This window comes from Tuber melanosporum (assembly GCF_000151645.1).
Source record: "Tuber melanosporum whole genome shotgun sequence assembly, scaffold_7, strain Mel28".
NCBI lineage: Eukaryota > Fungi > Ascomycota > Pezizomycetes > Pezizales > Tuberaceae > Tuber > Tuber melanosporum.
Window position 1 is genome coordinate 126,073 of NW_003299117.1, and position 19,606 is coordinate 145,678.

The following is a 19,606-nucleotide window of genomic DNA, read 5'->3' on the forward strand; positions in this document are numbered from 1 at the left end:
CCGGGTTAGCAGCGATTCAGCTGCCTCATCGCGACCGGCAAGTTGTTATGACGCGATTTATCTATCTGGGCAACGCCTAGCGCGAAGTGGGTAAACTATGTCAAGGCAATGCAGAATATAGTCAAACCGAGATTACCGAGCACACTCCAATCTCGTGCAGGATTTGCTTGAATATGTACCTAGGATTGTTGAGGGTGTATGAATGGCTCTATGAATGGCTCCCGGAGGAATGACTTATCCGTTATTCTTTTGGCTCCTAGGATGATAATTGGAAGTCCTCATCTTCGACAGAAGACCAAGACTTTTAAGTGGCCTTGGCCGGGGAATGTGGCTTAGTCCATCGATGTGAGTTTATCCCCCGATTTTTGTATAAAAACGTACTCTCAAACGACGTGCAGCTATTTGAAGTATGATAAGAGAATGAAGGTAGGAAGGGGTGATATATTACCTGTAGCAAATAGAGGAGACGATCCGTTTTAAGTAAAGGGGGTTGACGTGTATCTCTTGGATGCTAGAGAAATGGATACTGGGGCGCGGGCTCAGTCCCGCTTGGTAGAGTTGGAAAAGGACACCTTATGCCCGAGCAGCGCCCACAATATGTAGTATGGCGAGTATTGGGATGAAATACCTACGCGGCCCAAGATTACAAATGGGCTACTATCGAACCCTTTTGTTAGGATCATGAGATAGTGAAGTATCTTAAAAAACGTAAATTTTATCAAAAGGGAAACCCCCCTGACCATTGAGTTTAAAGTCCTTGAGATATTCAATCTAATTTATTATCCCAGAGCAGCTGAACCGGCATGTATCCAGGTACCCGATTCAACCCAAGCAAAGGTGACGTTTTCTCTTTTGGTCAACATCCTTCATTTTCCCCCTCCACCATCACCAAAGTGACAGTATGTTGATACTTCCTAACTTGGACTCCGGGATACCAACTGCCGGGCAAGAAAAATACAACAGTTTTGTGAAGATTGGTACTTTTGCAGTCAACATGAAACGAATGGATAGTGTATTCAGCATCAATGATTGCTCTGTCTTCCTAGTTGGCGGAGCTGTAGAGGCATTGGGGCCGGCATGCAAGCTTGGTTGTAGCTATGTCTCCTGGGAAGTTTCCTTTTCTAGTTATCCTACAATCTAATAAGAGCATTCCGGAGATCAAAAGTTGGGCTGACCGCAGCCTTTAATTTTGCCAAACCACCCCCAACACAGGGTTCCGCAAGGTTCTGAAACAGCTTTGAGTATTCCTATTTTTTAATTAGCTCATGGGGGCCAATCCAAAAGATCTTGGGCATCCCTGAGTCAATGGGTAAGTTATGTTTTAATCCTTTGTCTTTTACTGCTGCGTTCAGCCACATCCCAGACATCTTCAAGGGCTTTATTAGTAGGTATCTGATATTTGATATTCGGAGACACATCTGTTCGGTGGCTGCCCGGAGGGTTTTTCTGATACTGTATGGTGATAGTTTTGCTGACACGGAGCTGATAAAATGTGCACCAGATACCTTTTGAGGAGCGATTTTAGGAATGCTACGATACGCAATTCACGACCAGGAATTGCGAAGACAGGCACGTGAATAGAGGTCAAGTGCTGGGCCAACGGTGTTCATGACTCATTGTCTACAATTGCTTCTTACACCTCTGTCACGAGCCCAGCCTCCAAGTGGAAATATTGATGCTGAAATTCTGCTTTGCAGAATATTTCGCTATCAGCCCTCTATTCCACCTAAACTACTTCCTCCCACAGCTGACCTCTTTTAACTTAGTATCAGCATCAGGACCTTTGAAAAAATAGCTCTCCAGGAATTCCGTGACTAACACCAGTGAGGTGTCCGCCACTTCGTCTGTGTTCAACCGCAATCCTCTCACTCTCCCTTCTGCCACCACATCTTCAGTAGATCATTACTTGAACTTCCAAAATTGCAAGATTTACAGCCCCACCGGCTGTGTAGCAATAGCATGTCCCTGTCCTGGGCATGGCGGGGATCGTGCAGGGGGGGGGGTCGTGGTGCGACGGATTGGCTCGGCCGCTTATGCCCGCTCCATGGTTTATGCAGTTCTAGGAACTAAAGAACTGGCAGGGGGGGTTCTTCTGGGGACAGAGGGGAAATGAGCCATGTCTATTTAGTTTTCTCAGGTGAGTCTTTCCCCTGCCACATTGGTGTTCTCTAGGCTCGACAGTGCATGGTGGAGTCAAGTGATGGCGGGGGACTTATGATAAGCCTGTTTTCTGAAAATTCTGACCGAGTGTAGCTGTAACGCTGTTTGGTGGTGCCCAGGGTGGCTTTGTTTTCCTTCTTCGAACCTCAGTTTTACCTTCTTGAACTGAATTTAGTGTGAAAGTCTTAGAAAATACCTATCAGCAGGAACACTTGAAGTGGTACGGCTCCTGAGGGCGTGGAGATAATGGTGCTTGTATTACAGTAACTTAAGCTAGAGCGAGTACCCGTGGGGTGCCCTCACCTGGGTCGCCACCCGTACCGTAGAGTGGAGGAATCTGTGTCATAAGTCACTGGAGGTAAGGAGACGCATGTCTCTCATTACCGCAACTTTGATATGTGGTGCAAAGTCAGTCGTTGCGAAGAGACAGGGGTCTAGGGTGTCCTGGTCATTTTACAACAGCTTTAAGGCCAGATCTTGTCCGCTCCATGAGCAGACAAAGTTCGTGACTCGGGAATTGTCTTGAGTGTCAATGAATTCTCCAAAGTGGACTGCATGATATATTGAAACTAATGTTATTATTATTTTTTCCCCCTTCAACTCGGCCAGTCATGCATTAATTTAACGTGTTTATGGAAGTCACAGTATAGCGGGTAATAGCGGGCCGTGTAGCTCTAGATGTGCTGAACTTGATATCTTGATCCCGAGACCACGAGTTATATAAGGTGACTTTATGATAATTGTACTGATATATCCCAATCCAGCAGAGCAAACCATTACCTCACGAGCTACGACCAATATGCGTTCTATCTATCCAATATTCTATAACTCCTGGAAACCGTCTGCGGCATTAAGTTATATAAAATACTCAGGCGGCCGAGTTGAAGCTGGACACCTAAGGTGACAATTCTCATGAAAAGTGTTCGGATTCAGCTCTGCCGCGCGAGTATCCGATGTCCAAAAACTTCCATGCACAAAAAAACAGAAAGATAGCGCATGGCTTAGGGCAGTCTAACAAAACTGCATGAAATAAACATTAAAAATAACCAGAAAGTTAGTACGTGTGGGGAAGTATAGGGGATATGTTAAATCTCCTGTAAGAAGTGCTTTACTGTCTTTTTTTTTTTTTTTAGGTTTAGTCACAGAATTTGGATACACGTATTCTTTTTTTGGGATAGAGAAATACGTTGAAAATAAATAGGATAAAAAGTTATTGATACTACTAAGGCCCAAGTACCAACAGGCTATAGCGGGGACGCCGGATACGGTACGGGACAGAGATCCTCCCGTAACCCACCGTCGCGCAGGAAAAACGAAGGCCTAAATCCCTTCGAGGGCTGTATTAAACCGAACTCCTACTCCATCCCCAAGACCTTCCCTCTAGTAAAGCTCCCCAAAAATGCGCCTACAGGTCACCACCCCAAAAGCCATAACACCCTTCAAAACCTACCCGTTAAACTCCACCGCCCTGATAATAACCGAACAAAATGCTGTCGGCAAGATTCCCAACATAATCGTAAAGCGCTATCCCACAAAGTCCTGATCATAGACACGGGCCTTGGCGGCCTCTATCCCCCCACGACCCCCCACCATCACACTACCTCCCCTCCCTCCGCACGTTCTTAGAGTGCGTTCCGCAGCTGTGGCCTTACAACCGCACCCAGGATCGTATAATCAACCCGGGAGGGTGCCTCCCCTACGAGATTATGATAACTCCCCACAATTTCGACAATATCGGTGGCACGGTATAGTTCCCCGACGCACTCATCGGGGCGTCGGCCGGGCGCCAGAATTCATACTTGCGAAGCCAGAAGGGGGAATGGCCTGAACGACGCGGTCGGCATACCCTACCCGGAGCACAAGGTTGGGATCTGGCTGGAGGATTGGTGTGGGTTTCCGCTCGAGACTGGAGGAGCCAATGATAGTGGGATGGTGGTCATTCATACCCCGGGACATACACCGGATTCAATAACCTTATGGGATGAGGTTGAGAACACGCTGTTCACGGGGGACCTTATTTGCCGGGGTATTGTGCCGAATTTCTTCCCCAGCGAGGCAAGTATTGCGGACTATCTGGTGTTGGAGGGTTCATCGATAAGAGGCTTGAGGAGATGGGATGTGTGCCTTTGGTGGTGCCAGGACATTCGGAACTGATGGGCTGGATGGCATTTCTGCGCTATTGGAGATTCAGGAGCTGGTGCCTAAGGTTTTGAGGGGAGAGAGGTAGAAGGGGAGAAGAGGGTTGAGGAGTAGGGGTTTAATTTCCTGGTTCGCGCGTGGGGAGGCGTGCTCGGTTTTGGGGCCTGATGAGATTTGGGAAGTTGGAAGGAGAGAGGTTGGGGCTGGGGTTGCTTGATGCTGGAGGTTGTCTTTGGACAAATTCCTTGATAGAAGGCTCACGTGATAACAGGAGAGTGTTTGGCGTTTCATTGTTTCAAGCGATAACGATTGATTGTATGATATTTGGCAACTTGATTCCCTTAATCATTGTTCATGATGAAAAATATGGGGGTATCGGTGATGAAAGGATTTACATATAATGTGCTCGCGAAATTCGACTCCTTTGGTGCAATATCGTCAGTATTCACAACTTATCTGGATGGGACTGAATTGTTGTTCAAATACAACAAAGCCTAAGAAAAAGGTCCGGATAATCGCTGACCAGCATACACATTTACAAACAATACCGCAATATTTCAAGCAGCCACCATGTTTCCACGATACCTCCACTACAGCCTGGTGCTTCCGTGGCTGCAGTTTCCCGCACTGCCAACTTTCCTTATGAGCACCGTACTACACCTTCCTGCTGGATATATTTTTATAACAGTGCTGGACGCACTTGCGGTTGTACTTCTATTGGACACAGCGGTGGGGGTCTTATACCAAAAAACCAACATTTACTTTTTCGGCATCCTGGCGGTGATACTCGACGTCGCATTGCTAGTATGCACTAGCATATCACTTACTCCGATACGACTCGGGGAAATAGACACTCCGTTCAAAATACTGCTGGTGATATGCGCAGCATTCCACTTCCTTAAGAGGTTTGGAGTCGAAAATCGGGTGATATACCTTGTAGATTTCCTTGTCTTTACTGGAACTCTTCCAGAATCCTTCCCCCCCATTTTCAACTTCGAGTTCGGCATCCTCATTGCCCTCCTAGTGTGTGTGTATATGTGTCGATATCTTCCCCGGTTTATGAGGAGGATAGGACCAGCCAGTGTGGGGATCATGGCCACAATAATTTTCGTCCTAACACTCATCCACTTCACTCTGGCGCTGTGGGATTACCTCGGCGTGAGCCCTTCAACGGTAACTTACACACTAGGAGCACTATGGATCCTGATCATCGCACCGGGGTATAACCTCCAGCGCTTCTTCTCAACGACCCCACTCGTGTTGAGTATTACCGGTGGGGACATGGTCGGCGCTGCACCGGAGGCTGCTGAGCAAGAGCGGTCGAGGGGAGACATTGGAATAATTCTTAACACGAGACCTCTGATTGGCATTGACACTCCCTGGGTTATTCTAGACGACAACGAGGACCTGGATAGCAGCTCAGATTCTGACAGCGATTCCTCAAACCCGAGGATTCCACCAGTTTTCCAGACCATCCGAAATCGGAGAACTCCTAGGGCTATTGGCGACCCTATACCCTTACCACCTTCACCTGGCGAGGTTGCAGAAGCGGAGGCCTCCCGCCGGAGGGCTCGCAGGTACCAGACGGGTGATCCACCTACCACGCCGGCTAGCAATCTGGCTGAAGTGGAAGACGAACACCCTACCCTACCGCCATTCAGATGGGGTGAACCGACGGGAAATCTCCCAGAATCCGGCATGGTCAACAGGGGGACCTACCGTCTACATCAGCGACTCACCTGGTTGGCGCAAGAGCAGGAGAGGACTGGGAGAATCGGCACGCTCATTTTCGGGTCGGAAATTACCAGGGACTCTTCTGCAGGGCCAAGCACAACCCGGGCGGAGGTTGCATCACAAACTATCACTCAACCAGAGTTACCACATGGTAGCGCGGGCGTAGGAGGGGGTGAAGGGTCAAGCGGGGGTGGTGATGAACTTCCAGGGGTTGACTCACCCGGTAGCCTAAGGCTTCCAAAATTGTTTCCAGCCGATCGGGGAAGACATGTGGTCACTTTCAGTGATACTACCAGCGTGAGAACAACTTCTCCGCCAGACTCGGAGCCTGGTCAACTAGACCAGCCTCAATCTCAGCCCACACTGGATAGGCCACCACAGCCTCGGCCGCGGAGGCCCACACCATCTTGCTTTGTAGGACAAGAGCGTACACCCGATTTCGTGATACCCACAATAGTTGTCGAAGACGGGGTTGGATCCCCCACCCCGGACACGTCTGGCCCAAGCCAGCCCGGACTACCCACCCATTGGCAACTAGAGCCTACTCTAATACTACCGGGTTTAAACAGAGAGCAAGAAGATGGCCGCACAATCACAAGAGGACCAGGGGCTAGGCGATCCCCCCTACTCCCACACACATTCGTGAACCCGGATGAAGGCACACGTACTCCCACCGCGGCGACCACCACCGCTACTGCCGCCCCCGTCACCCCCCGCAACCGCAGACTACCCACCGACTGGGAATTCGAATCCACCTTAACACCCCCCAGGCTGCGCAGAATGCAGCAACCCGACCAGACAACCCCTACAAGAAGGACAAGAACTCGCCGACCCCCACGCGTCCCACACACATCCCCGAACACCGCCGGCGAAACCACTAACCCCATCCCTCTAACTGCCTCTACGAGCACCACCACTTCTCCGGAAACCCCAATCATAACCCGTAGGCAGGGAGAAGTCTCAGAGGCCAAGCTTACTCAAGGAGACCAGCAAAACCCGGCCGAGCAAATCACCGGAATGCTTGTCCCTCGCAGACTACGCCTGGGGAAAATCCCCTCTCCTCCGCCGCTGTCTCCGCTGCCTCCGCTACCGCTCGCGAGCGGCGGGAGCGGAGCCGAGCAACCGGAATCCCAAACTCCAGCGCCAACGCCTAGGGAAATTCAAACGATGGAGGAAGCGGTAGTCAGTTCCATGATTGATCCCAGGATTAGGTTCTTCTCGCGGGGGAGGGATGGCCAGATCAGTGAGGATAGAGGGAACGTGCTCGAGATTGTCCAGAGGCAGTCACTGATTGACATGCAACAACGGAATATAAGTCTTCCGCCGTTTAGGCAGAGGGGGAGTGCGGGTGGTGAGAGCTCTGCTGTTGGGGGGGTTATGGGGGAGGGTGTTGGCGAGCTTAGTGGCCTGCTGGTGGTGGAGAATGGTGAGGTGCCGTTTGAAGGGAAAGGGAAGGGGAGGGCTAGGAGGAGATAGTCCACTGGGCCGGGAGCGTGAGTGGAGGAGGAGGGGTATTGTGCTAGTGCTTTCGCTAGGGATTGCTTTGCGCTCTTTAGCTATTTTGGCTACGCTCTTTTTTTCCGCTTGTTTCGTTTTTGCTCTTGCTTTTTTACTTCCCGAGTTTTTAATAGCGGGATACTGCGGACTTAATACCTTTATATCCCGTGCCGTCTACCCTTGAGTGCTAATGTTTGTTTATTTACTCGGTGTTGAAGATCTGCAAGAGTTCAAAGAATTAATACCTGCTTTTCGATTTAAATATCATCCCATTGTTTCTACGAGTGATACTGCGTGTCTAGAACGTTTTGATCAGGCTGGCCGGGGGCTGGGCACTAAAATGATATAGAAATACCCACAAAAGTCTAAAAGGTCCATGAACCATAAATCAAGATGTTGATATCAAGGATTGGTAAATCAAACTAGTCTCGGTCAGAAAATAGTAGAGAGAACGAAAGAAACGAAGATTAAGACACTGGTAAGAGATGAGAGGAAACACCCAGGCCTTTCCTCATTAGTGAAGGTCGCACATGGTAAATTAACTCCCAGCCAGGGCCCCGCCATATCAGGCAAGACTAGGCTCATATATAAATATATAGATCCGCTCTAGGCTGTATAAAATTCCCATCCACGGTATCTACCAGCAGATATATAGCTAAATCTGATTTGATAGCAACGTGTAGAGAATGTTGATATGAATGAAGCACGTGAAAATACCTGGCAAATAGCTTCGGGTCAACGTAGTATACTAAGATAACTGGCAAAATGCGGCAGCTGGCACTATGAGTCTCAATTACTAGAAGAGCATTTGCGGGGGTGAGGCACGTTCGACCAACATAGTCTGATCAAGCACCAGCGAGAGAAATCCTAAGAGGTGCGCTGGACTGGCACATTCCACTACCAACGCTCCCTCTACCACCCCCCCTCCGCGCAACCTCCCCCTCCACCTCTTAACCATGGGGCCTTCCCAGTCCCGTCTTTCCTTCTAGATTCCGGAGCTCCGCTCCTCCAATTCTCAGACTGGGGACGAGATTCTGGATAGTGCGCCGAAGGCCACTACGACTAGTGATTGGTGCTTCTTTGGTCTGTGTGGTGGGGGTGTTTTTCCGGATATATTAACTTATGTAACTTGTGTTTTGAAATCTTGGATTTTGTTATTCTGAGGAGGGGCAGAGGGGGGGGCCGCAAGGAGCGATGGTTCCTGCCTCACACAAAACGACCGTTTCTGACCATTTCAAAAGGGAAGGATGACCATTTTTATATGAGAAATGGCCGTGAAACGGAACGGTCCCACCGTTGTCAAACAGGCCCGTTCCACGGGCGGGGAGAAATTCCGTTTCCACAAACTTTGGATGAGTTGCTGTATAATATATAATACTTTCAGTGCTCTTCTCTGTACCAACTTATCTCATACCAGCCTAAAATATTCTTCGGGTTCATTATTACCTTATCCCAAATCCTCAATAACACCGTTCTCATTCTGATCCGCTTCTACCAAACCATAACCCTCCCTGCGGCCGGGCTTCTCTTCTACTCTCCCTCCTCAAACTCTGCCTATTCTTCGCTCTTTAACCTCGATGATGCGAGGTCCTCATTGGCTAAACAATTGCTATCATTAGCGGTATTCGTAAATCCCTGCATGGAATATGAATACACTGACCAATACCTCCAGCTTCAAGCTTTTCAGTCCCCAACCGCCTCCTCTTCTCCGTCTGACGCCCCCGCCCCCCGAACCGTTACATCCACGATGGGCTGGCCATAGCAGTTAAAATAAATCTGGAAGATGCTGTGGCAAAAGACGCACGCAATGCCTAACGAAACAGCGTAGAAGAGCAAAGGATTGGTAGTTGGGAAAGTGTCGACCAAGATCGATCGTTTTTTGAGGAGGAACCGGGTCACTCGTCTTTCTCTTATCCACAAGTCACGGGTTATGATACTATCCTATTGACCATTCATTCTCCAAACCTATTGGATAGGATCACCTACCGTAGCCCTACTCTTAAGGCTATAATACAGCCATCACACCATAAACCTAGAGAATAGGTTTCCATGTGCGTCCCGTTGAACCAATTTCCACCTGTTTTCGGAAATCACTATATGATAATGACTCTTCAGGCCGGGAGGCATGGGCAGAGGGATTAACAGGGTGGCGCCGCGATGGTAGTGCTTTAATGCTTCACAGACACACTGGTAGCACTAATGGATGAATGGATGGGAAGTGGCTTTGTTGGGTGTGGTGTCTAGCCACTTTTGCTAAGCTCTCATACCCCCAAGTGCTACTAGCCCTTGAAAACACTTTTCCTATTTTTCTATCGTATTACTCAGTAAGAGACAAATTGTGATAAATGTTGACAACGTCCCTAGAGACATCCGGAAATAGCCATCTAGAAAGGCTCCTGTTCTGTTGCTGTAGATAGGCAGTGTTCGTAGGACATAAAGGAAAGCATGAAAACTTTATAGACGCAGCTGTTGAGAAGTTATCAACGAATGAGCCACAGGCCTAGCAGCTAGCTCTATCTCCACCACAATGCACCACAGCCAGTGGAGGTCATCTGAAACCTGAGGTGTTTGATATCCCAAGTTACAGTATGGGAAGAAATCCCAGCTCGCGTATGATATTACGATGCATCACATTGCTCTCTTTCTATTTACCATCTACCTTGCAGCAGAAGCACTTATCCGACATATATCTCTGTTCAAAGAAAAAGAACAGCTCGCTTTATTCATTTTTGTCCCTGAAAAATGTATGGAAAAGGTTCAGCCCCATTAGCAAGAGATGCAAAGCAAAAAGCGGAAAAGAAGGGAGAAATCTCTTGCCCTCCTGCATATCCGACCGCCTCCTTTAAACCCCCTTTTCTTTCCATCTTCTGACCTCACTTCCCTTTCCCCTCCTTCCAAGCCTTCTCCCTCTTCTCATCCACCCTCCCTAGGAACGCCTGCCGGTCCAAGTAGGACTTGTCCCCGGAAGTGTGCTTCTTCAACTCATCCCCAATTCCCTCTTTATCCACAAACCCGGCCCAATCCAGACGACTCTTTTCCAAAGTATTTAGCTTCTGCGCGGGGGCTGGTGTAGCGGGTTTTCGTGCCGCAGCGGCAGAATCGAAAGCCGAGGCGCGCTTTTTAGGTGGTGGGCGGCGGGATGGCAAACCATTGGCCGGGGCGGGGGCGGCGGAAGGAGTAGGAATAGAAGGTGCGTAAGGTAGTGTAGATAAATACGTCTGCGCTTCTTGCGAGGACTTGGGAACTGTTTTCGCTTCCGAGACAACGTTGCCAGCGAATGTGTATGTTCGAGAAATTTTTATCGTTTCTTCGCCAAGTGTGTTTGTATCTTCCTTGTCGTTCCTCTCCTCATTCGGCATCTCCTGCTTCTTTGTCTCCGGAAGAGGACTCCTCCGTTTCGGGCTCGGCTTAGAATTCATCTGCCGCCATAACTCATCCACATCCGTCGTCGTCGCCCCCACATCCCCGCCCAGAACTCCCCCGGCCTTCTCCTTCTCGGTAGACTCTTTTAATCGCTGCGCCCGGGTCTTTATCAGCCCACCCTCGCCACCGGATATACCTCCGTAACTACCTTCCGACGAAGACGATCCCCTGCGGCGTTTTCGCTTCTGTTTGAGTTTTGTTGTCGAGCGTTCTGGCTCCGAGTCCGACGATTCTGACCCTTCCGCGGTGCGTTGTGGGATGGCGGCAGGGTCAAAGTCTTCGTCTTCCTCTGAGTTGTAATCTTCTCCGCCGGCTGTGGCTAGGAGGAGGGTTGTTGGATTGGGTTCCTCAGAGGGGGATGTTGAAGCTTCGGTTTGGGAGTTGTGGGGTGATGGTGTCATTATGGTCGTAGATGTGTGGGTTTAGGGAATGGGGGGAAGACGCGACGGTCTTTATCGGAGGCGGCAGTAGGCGCCTACGTAGGGTAAGGTGACTTTGAGTTGCTCAATAATTACTTTTCAGGTCAAGTAAAACCCTAACCCTAAAGCATGCTTCGTGAAAGAGGCTAGGAGGCTAGGAAGACAACAGAGCAGCGCCCATGAGGTTATGGTAGATTACAAACGCCAACAAAATATCTACAATCTATTGGTATACGACACACCATCTCCCTTGGGAGCTCAGAAGAGAAAGAAGAAAAGTTATACAGTGACCAACCCTTGGGCTTTCAGATCCATCAAAACGGTACCTTCAGCCATCTCCTCCAGAGTCTGCCAGAACATCCTCTCGGCAGGTGCCCTCACACTACCGTCACTGGATATCATATCCTTCTCTAATGCATCCTTGACGACCTCCTTAACATCGTCATACAGGTTCTCTCTTCCCAGCGCCCTCACAATCGACGTATAGACTGACAACGGTAAAGTCTTTTTTTCCTCCTCCATAGCTGCCATCACCGACCTTAGTCGTTCCACCTCTCCCATCTGAGCGTATCCAACGGCGAGACGGGTCCAAAGCTTCTGATCCTTGGGAACGTGATTGGCTTCGACTTGTTGCAATAGCTTCTCGACCCCTAGAAGATCGCCTTTCCAAAATGCATATCTGATGACGATGGTGTAGGTCGCAGATGTGGGCTTCAATCCCTTCGATTCCATTATCTCCCAAATGTCCTGCGCCGCCTGCTCGTTACGAGTCTCCAGTAACCCCTCAATGATAGTTGTAAAAGTCACTTCGTTAGCCGGCACTCCTACGGCCTCCATGTACTCCAGGAGACTCTTAACTTTGGCCAAATCCGGTTTGGTGGGAGAGTTTTTGTACATCCCATCCAACACCGTTGTCGCGGTGACTATGTCGGCATTTATACCAGCAGCTTGCATTTCCTGTAGCAACGAAATTGCCTCATTAAACTTCTTCGATCGAAGCAGTGCCCGTAACATCGTATTATAAGTCGTCAAATCCGACTTGATTCCCATTCTAGTGGCGACCTGGAGCGTTTCCTTGGCCTCGTCCATGTGCTGATGTTTCAGTAGCCCGTCGAGTACGGCGTTGATGGTAGCGGTGGTTGGCTTGAGCCCAGAGTTTTGCATGTCCTTCAAAACCTTCATTCCTTCTTTTGCGCGGTCGGCCATGAACAACGCGTGAATACGCGTTGTCCATAAGATGACATCGGGGACAACACCACTAGTAATGATGGTTTTCCAAACAGCCTGAAGACAGGATCGATCTCTGTCTTGGAGCCTCCCAGCCTCGACCAGTAGCATGTTCCACGAACGTGGCCTAGGTAAAATCCCGCTTCTCGCCATGTCGTTCCAGATCTCGATTGCGACTTCTCTTTCTGCAAGGCTCATGAAAGCCATAACAAAAACCATAAAGTTCTCCTCTAAGAGCGGGATTCCGAAACTTTCAGCTTGGGTTCTGAGAGAGTCGTAATAGTCCTTTAACCGTGCTCCGTCCTTGTATTGATCGGTCTCTCTCTGGAGAAGCCCGGGTACCGTGATTAACTTTTTGAACCCAAATTTCTCCGCTAGTTTCACAAGCCTGATTTGCATCTCCTCCTCAAAATAGTGATGTGCCATATATTTCCCAAGAAACGTGGCATTGGGAAGTTGAGGAAAAACGAACAAGGTTCTCTCCAAATCCCTGTGATGTTGGGTGGCAACCTCCATTGTATGAAGAAAGGTGAGATATATGGTCGAAGCGATAGCAGAAGGGCTGTGGGAAAGCCAAAAGCCCGATCGGAGAGAAGACCACAGCATATCTCGGTCTATATCACTCGTCTCCTCCCCCCCCTCAACTGTTTGCCGACGAGCACCGGCTTTGAAGTGGTCTTCCTTGTAGTACTGGATAGCACTATCAAGCACAGGCGCAACCAACTCCGGACTTTTGCCTTGTTGCAGCATACTAGTTAGTAGTAGCCGATACTGACTGTCGTTGGCCAGAGCCATAGACCTCAGGGTCTCGAGAAATTCCGCAGCTGGCGGTAGCTCGCGGTGCTGCGGTCCCTCCTCAATCAATCCTTCCAAAAGCAATTCAACAACCGGCTTTATGGCCTCATCCGTAACCTGCTCTGAAGTCGGTTCAATATTTCCGTGCCTCGGGCCCGAAATCTCTAGCCACGTAGCATATCCTCCAGGTAGGTCCCTATCTTCGAGGTGTTTCTCAAGACGTTCTAAGTCCCGACGAGATAATCTGAGAGAGGATTGCCTAGCACTAGGCAAGTTGAACAGAGGCCTGGTATGCGGAACCCCTTGTGGGAGTTCTTCTGGAGGGGTTGCCGCTACATCAAGGGCTGAAGGTGTATTGGGATACGCTTCTCCAAATTCCCGCCATCTAGGACTTGTGTGGAACGATCGCTGACCAGAAACCAAGACCAGCCGGGACTGTGGGGGCATCCGGAGGAGCCTTAAGCATGACCGACATATTGAAAAATTCGTTCTCTATTTCAAATCTAATTAGCCCACGCCGAATTTGCATTATCGGAGTTGGGACTCCAAACCCGTAACGCGGAAGCCATCCGTGAGAGTATTGCTCTTCGCGAATCTAATTTTCTCTTGCTTGACAATGGTGGTCGAAAAAAATGGACAGGGTAACCGACGCCCCGACCCGGTCGCTACGAGTAGACTACTTGTAGTTGAGATGCCGAGTCGATGAAAAACGTTCCAGACTAAGGGCTCGAGGCTGCTCGCTAAATTTAATTACGATACCATTGAAAACAGCACAGAGAACAGCACATCTAAGGACTTGACCGCGATAACCTCGTAAACATAGTCTAGTGTCGACTGTATCCCACAGTGCGACACCGGTACTCGAGCACAGTATCATAACGCAACCATCACCTAGACCGGCATGCTCCAACCGGTTCCCGGAACATACCGGTAGATGACTAAGGAGAGTTTGGCACTCTGTGGTCCCTCATAGCAGACAGAAGTTTTCCATTGTCGGTGTGATGACACAACTAATGCCGGTATCGGTCACGGGAGCACACCAAATTTTCAAATGTCTTGCTGGCCCAGGAGATTTGTTCCAACCGCCTGGCAATATATCACACAGATACTCGTACGAGTACCAAGACCCCAATACGGTAGGGAGGTTCACAGTACTCGGGTATCGACATACTGTAGGTGATGGGACAGGGTTAAGAAATCTATGTATTGCCATAGATTTCTTAACCCCTGTCCGTCCCATCACCTCTGTCCTTACCCTAGTACCCCGGTGGGTCAGCTCCCTGGACTCGGCCCAGGGTGGCTTCGCCCGCGAGAGCTGTGCTATGATCCCGCATTGTCATTTCTGGTGAGGGTCACCCTTTTCCATCTCCAATCGCCTACAGCAGCGAACCCAATACCGGTACCGGTATACCTCTAGCCATGACAACTCTAGACCCTCGACCTCCTTATTCTCCAGACGAACTTGCTGCCCTGTATCCATCAAACCTACAACTACATCTTGTTCATGTTATATTCCGGCACGGTACTGCACAAGCTCCACTCCTGAAAGCATATTGGACTGATGAAGCTAATTTATCGGGGGATCTAGGTGAACGGACACCCGTAGTATCACGTTTTCAGAATGCTGGACTTGCACCATGTAAGCTCGCCTCATTATCCCGTGCGTTGTGGGTCCAATATTGATGCTATATAGTTTGGCCCTATTGTCAGGCTGCCTCCCGATTCAAAGCCGCGGTAATGGAGCCCAGGGCGGGTTGGTCCTTCCTCACTTTTCAGCGTCGGATGGAGACCTTTGGGAAGAAAGGGGAAAATGTAGTAGCCACGGGTCCGGGTGGTGAGAGAGGTAATGTTTGGTCAGTCTACCCACCTGTGTTCCTATGAACGAAGGGTTAACAAACCCGGATGCTGTCGGCCGTTGGCCCTGGCCATTCCGATAATAGCCTCTTAGGGGAATTGACAGACCGTGGAAGGGAAACCACCCTACAGCTCGGACAGAGATTACGCCATTTGTATATTCGCCAACTCGGATTCCTTCCCGAAAATCTCGGATCCCAGTCGGAATATTATCTGCGGTATCTACAAGTCCGAAGGCATGAATCCCTATGAGAAAGGTAGACTAATCATGACCCTGTGGGATAGGGCTTCGCCGATAACCCGAGCTATTGAGTCACTTGAGCAAGTTTTTATAGGTCTTTATCCATCCACAAATAGGTCTCCCACGGATCCCCCGGCCACAATCTATACAAGATCCTTCGCCGAAGAGAACTTATACCCTAATGACTCAGGTTGCAAGCGTTTGCGTCAGTTAACACGTGCATTCTCCAAACTTGCTGCAGAGAAATGGAATGACTCCCCAGAGATGCAGCACCTGCAATCCCGTATCGGGAAATGGGTGGACGGGAAGATAGCTGTCGATGGACATCCCTCATTGTTCGGAATATTTGATAGTGTAAACTCGACGTTAGCCCATGGGGAGGCTACGAAACTTCCGAACGAGTTCTACGAGCCGCGGGTTAGGGAGATCATGAGTGATATCAACGTGGATGAGTGGTATCGTGGATTCAACCAATCATCAGAGTACCGAAGGTTGGGTGTCGGTTCGCTCCTGGGAGATGTTAAAGATAGGATGCTGGCTTCTGTCAAACATGATACGAATGAAGATGGTCGATTGAAGATCGGGTTGATGGGATGTCATGACACCACCATTGGCGGATTATTGGCCAGCCTTGGAGGGTTCGACGAAAAATGGCCGCCATTTACCAGCTCGATTGCTTTTGAGATGTTCCGAGAGAAGGAGCGTAACAAGAGCCGAGGTGTATTCTCAAAACTTTTTGGCGCCAAGAACGAGGAGGAAGGGTGGTATGTGAGGTTGAGGTACAACGATAAACCGGTTTATGTCAAGAGCTGCAGGGTGACCGGAAGGCATCTCGAAGGGGATGAGAGCTTCTGCACATTGGTAACGGGTGCCTATAACAAACCTGCACTTTATCCTTGCTAACGCATCATGCAGACGGCGTTCAAGGAAATCGTCGAGCGGATGGTGCCACAGGACTGGAAGGGCGAATGCCTGAGCAACGTGGACAAAACAGGAATTCCACCCATCGAGGAGGTGGAATGAATAATCACTGGTTTTCATTGATTGGCCCGAGCAAGGTTTCTGAGGAGGGGGGTCCAATTGGAAACAATGTTGCATCCTTCGATAAGCAATGCTGGGTTGCGAAACTACGAAATCAGATGAGCAGCTAAACATTAGAAGAGCTTAATTAATCCCCGCCCTTACTCGACGATGGCTCGCAAGGATGGGCTTGGTTTGCACCCAATCTTGTATCGAAATCTCGATTTGTACGACTTGAAGCGTCATGACTTGATTTATCAGCCCATTCGTATCGAAGCTTGCCCAGAGTCTCTTCTACCGGTACGAGTACGGTGTTCACCCCTATGCAATGTGCTGCGTAGCGCCGTGCAAGCAACTAGAACATAATAGAAGTGCTCAGCCCCCCGGAGTCGAAAAGGCGTTTTTCAAGTGCCAGGTTTCAAGCGGATCTGCCAGATTTGTATGAACCAAAGTCCCCTATCGGAGAAGCCTGCATCAAGGCTTTTCAACCCGGGACTGAATACCCTAATCAACAGAGTCTAGCGTATCCATACCGCTACCACTCCCAAACCAAAGCACATGCCACATCCTCATCCCCACTACTCAAGCCCAGGTCAAGTCAGATGAAGTCAAGTGAAGTCAATCCAACCAAGCACCTATCACAATCCCTCACTCGTAACTATTCCCTCTCATCCCAACCACCCATGTTGATCATTCAACAATAACTCGTACGGATTCGCCCCTCCATCCTTCCACCCTTCCCCCCCCCGCTAATCCATCGAATGCCGACCAAAAATCTCCCCCCCCCCCAAGAATAAAAACAAACAAAGAAAGAAAAAGAACCCTCACGCAACCCCACACAGCCATCCATCGAGTAGATGCCACTGTAAGACTAGTTAGACCCCTTCCTTCCCAAGACACCCACTTTTCCCTACCTAGCAAGAGAGATGACAAGTGAGTAAGTACAAGTACTTGTACAAGTAACTCGTACCGTCGTGGATCGCTGTCGCCACCCTATGTCATCGCACAGCTGGGACCGAGTTCCTGTGTTTCACAAGGCTGGTTGGGCTGGTAAGTGCAAGTGTTGGGTTGGGTTGGGGGTACACCGCATAGTACAGTGTCGTACGTGCCGTACAGCCCAGGCATCTCACCAGATGGCACCGCAACTCGCACATGAGAGGACAGTACGAGTACTCGAGTAGAATACCATACTAAATCAGTACTGTACCGTTCATGCCCGCAAATGTATGTGGAAGAGGAAGAGTTTTCTTGTTTTTTTCTTTCAGGGAAAAAAATAATATGAAAACAGAAATCCCATCTTGTTATTGCGTGGCGGGTTAAAGAATGTCAGAACCTTTCGTGGTATGATATGATTATCGATAACTCTGCAGTTTCCTCTTTCAAGAAACGGCTCGGCGTCAAGTTTGAGGGTTAGCTATTATATCATAATCATAATATCATAATTATTATGATGCGCGCCGATGGGGTTGTGTGTTCTGATAACGGTAAGCCTAAAGGTTCTTCCGGGTTTCGTTGTGTGGGTCTCGAGAGAAAGAAAGGTCGTATCATATCATCGGAGGCAACGCAGGGGGGGTTTGTCAAGTGAGCCCTGTGGTCCGTTGTCGTGCGGGCCGGATTATGGGAAGGGAGTGACTTCCAGGATTGGAATGGATAAATGATAAGATAACCGTATGATTGCTATGATGTCATATCTTGGAGAGTCGGGGTCAGTCAGTTACCGTACTCGTAGACTTAAATTATGTATCATACTCGAGTTACTATGATAGCATATGGTGCGAGGTAAAGTTAGTCAGTAAGTTAGACTAGAAGACAAAAAAACCTGATCCACCGGACCGACTACAACCCAGCTGAAACAAAACATAAACATTACCAACGAGGAATCCTTAGACTACTGTCCAGCGAGCAACTAGAACTCTAACGGTAAACCATCGGCTATCTCGCGACGAAATTTGACCTAGGCTATTCATCCCGTGGACCAACTTGATCAATTTGCTAGACCACGATGCGCTGTATTAGTCTATACCTGAAAAACCGAACTTACAGTTATGATAACTTGCGGAAAAGTGCACTTCACCATCATGCTTTTCCATGCGCAGTAAGTTAACGAGGCTGGCGGCGAAAAATAATGATAATAATCGCCAGTATGATAGCAAACATAAATCACAACCCATGTTTTTTTTTTTTTATATCATAAGCAACAAAGATGTCTCGAAAACAAAAAGTTATCATATCCATGTGTTCAGAGGAGAAGCTTCTTACAAGCCTTGCTTACACCTCAAGTTAAGTATTCCTCCTTCCGAAGTTGCTCATTTGGTTGTTGAGGTATCATAGTAGTCTAGTACGAGTAGAGAGGGGTGCTCAATCCCATCGCCTCCTGACCTAACTTATTACAGTATATATAATAATCTCCACTAGTAGAGTCACCGCACACCTCCGAACCGCTTTGGGACATGGGAAGTTGAGCGGCAGACATCATCACACTCGCCAACGTGAATGCGGGCACACACACACCCAGGACAATTATTTTTGCTGGTGGAATTGCCGTTGTAGCTCATCATCTGTTGTGGAACTCCGGTCCATCATGGTAAGAAATTTTTCGGACTGTGGTAGTCCAATGTCAAGTATTGTGATGATTCTGGTTTGCACAGAAGCATGCCGTTCACCATGTGGAGGGAGGGGTAAGAGGTCATTTTCAGCTAATGTGAATGAGGGAGTGATGTGGTCTTGATTACGATGCGTGGTTTCTACTAGTGATTTTCTTGTCGCCAGACTCGTACTGCACTCGAGTTTAGTACGGTACAGTGCGCTACGGTATGATAGAAGGGAGGAAAAAGAGAAAAAAAAAAGGAAAGAAGCCAGGGAAATCAGGCATATTCACGAACGCGGATAACTTTATTGTTTCCATCATCTTTCCCCCAGAAAGCATACTCTGCAAGTGGACTACAGCATCCCCAAAGGTTCAAGCAGACGTAAATCAAGTCAAGTCGTGTCGTGTCGAGTTAATTCAAAGCCAAGCTAAATAGAAAGACCAGCCGTTTGTTTCGTGACGTTCATCAATTGAGTGGGAAAGAGCAGGGAGAGAGAAATATCAAAAGTT

At 48.9% G+C, this 19,606-nt stretch overlaps 4 protein-coding genes; 1 reads left to right on the plus strand and 3 right to left on the minus strand.

The window, feature by feature from the left end:
- Nucleotides 1-3,324: 3,324 nt before the first annotated feature.
- GSTUM_00010337001 (uncharacterized protein) lies at nt 3,325-4,590 on the minus strand (the record flags this gene model as incomplete). XM_002841223.2 has 1 exon in its annotated part: nt 3,325-4,590. The coding sequence occupies one exon, from the start codon at nt 4,588-4,590 to the stop codon at nt 4,348-4,350; it is 243 nt and encodes an 80-aa protein (XP_002841269.1). The 3' UTR covers nt 3,325-4,347.
- A 5,549-nt stretch (nt 4,591-10,139) lies between these two features.
- GSTUM_00010338001 (uncharacterized protein) lies at nt 10,140-11,397 on the minus strand. XM_002841224.2 has 1 exon: nt 10,140-11,397. The coding sequence occupies exon 1, from the start codon at nt 11,352-11,354 to the stop codon at nt 10,404-10,406; it is 951 nt and encodes a 316-aa protein (XP_002841270.1). The 5' UTR covers nt 11,355-11,397; the 3' UTR covers nt 10,140-10,403.
- Nucleotides 11,398-11,548: 151 nt separating this feature from the next.
- On the minus strand, nt 11,549-13,841 carry GSTUM_00010339001 (uncharacterized protein; the record flags this gene model as incomplete). XM_002841225.2 has 1 exon in its annotated part: nt 11,549-13,841. The coding sequence occupies one exon, from the start codon at nt 13,839-13,841 to the stop codon at nt 11,652-11,654; it is 2,190 nt and encodes a 729-aa protein (XP_002841271.1). The 3' UTR covers nt 11,549-11,651.
- An 880-nt stretch (nt 13,842-14,721) lies between these two features.
- On the plus strand, nt 14,722-16,657 carry GSTUM_00010340001 (uncharacterized protein). XM_002841226.2 has 6 exons: nt 14,722-14,916; nt 14,983-15,033; nt 15,088-15,247; nt 15,335-15,466; nt 15,534-16,350; nt 16,405-16,657. Exons 1-6 carry the CDS (start codon nt 14,814-14,816, stop codon nt 16,510-16,512), a joined length of 1,371 nt encoding a protein of 456 aa, XP_002841272.1. The 5' UTR covers nt 14,722-14,813; the 3' UTR covers nt 16,513-16,657.
- Nucleotides 16,658-19,606: the final 2,949 nt, after the last annotated feature.

Excerpts from the sequence above, each read along its gene's own strand:
- GSTUM_00010338001 (XM_002841224.2), bottom strand. The coding sequence starts at position 11,354 with ATGACACCATCACCCCACAACTCCCAAACCGAAGCTTCAACATCCCCC.
- GSTUM_00010340001 (XM_002841226.2), top strand. The coding sequence starts at position 14,814 with ATGACAACTCTAGACCCTCGACCTCCTTATTCTCCAGACGAACTTGCT. Across the intron at positions 15,467-15,533 it reads CAGTCGGAATATTATCTGCG|GGCTTCGCCGATAACCCGAG; the intron begins GTATCTACAAGT and ends CCTGTGGGATAG. Across the intron at positions 16,351-16,404 it reads ATGAGAGCTTCTGCACATTG|ACGGCGTTCAAGGAAATCGT; the intron begins GTAACGGGTGCC and ends CGCATCATGCAG.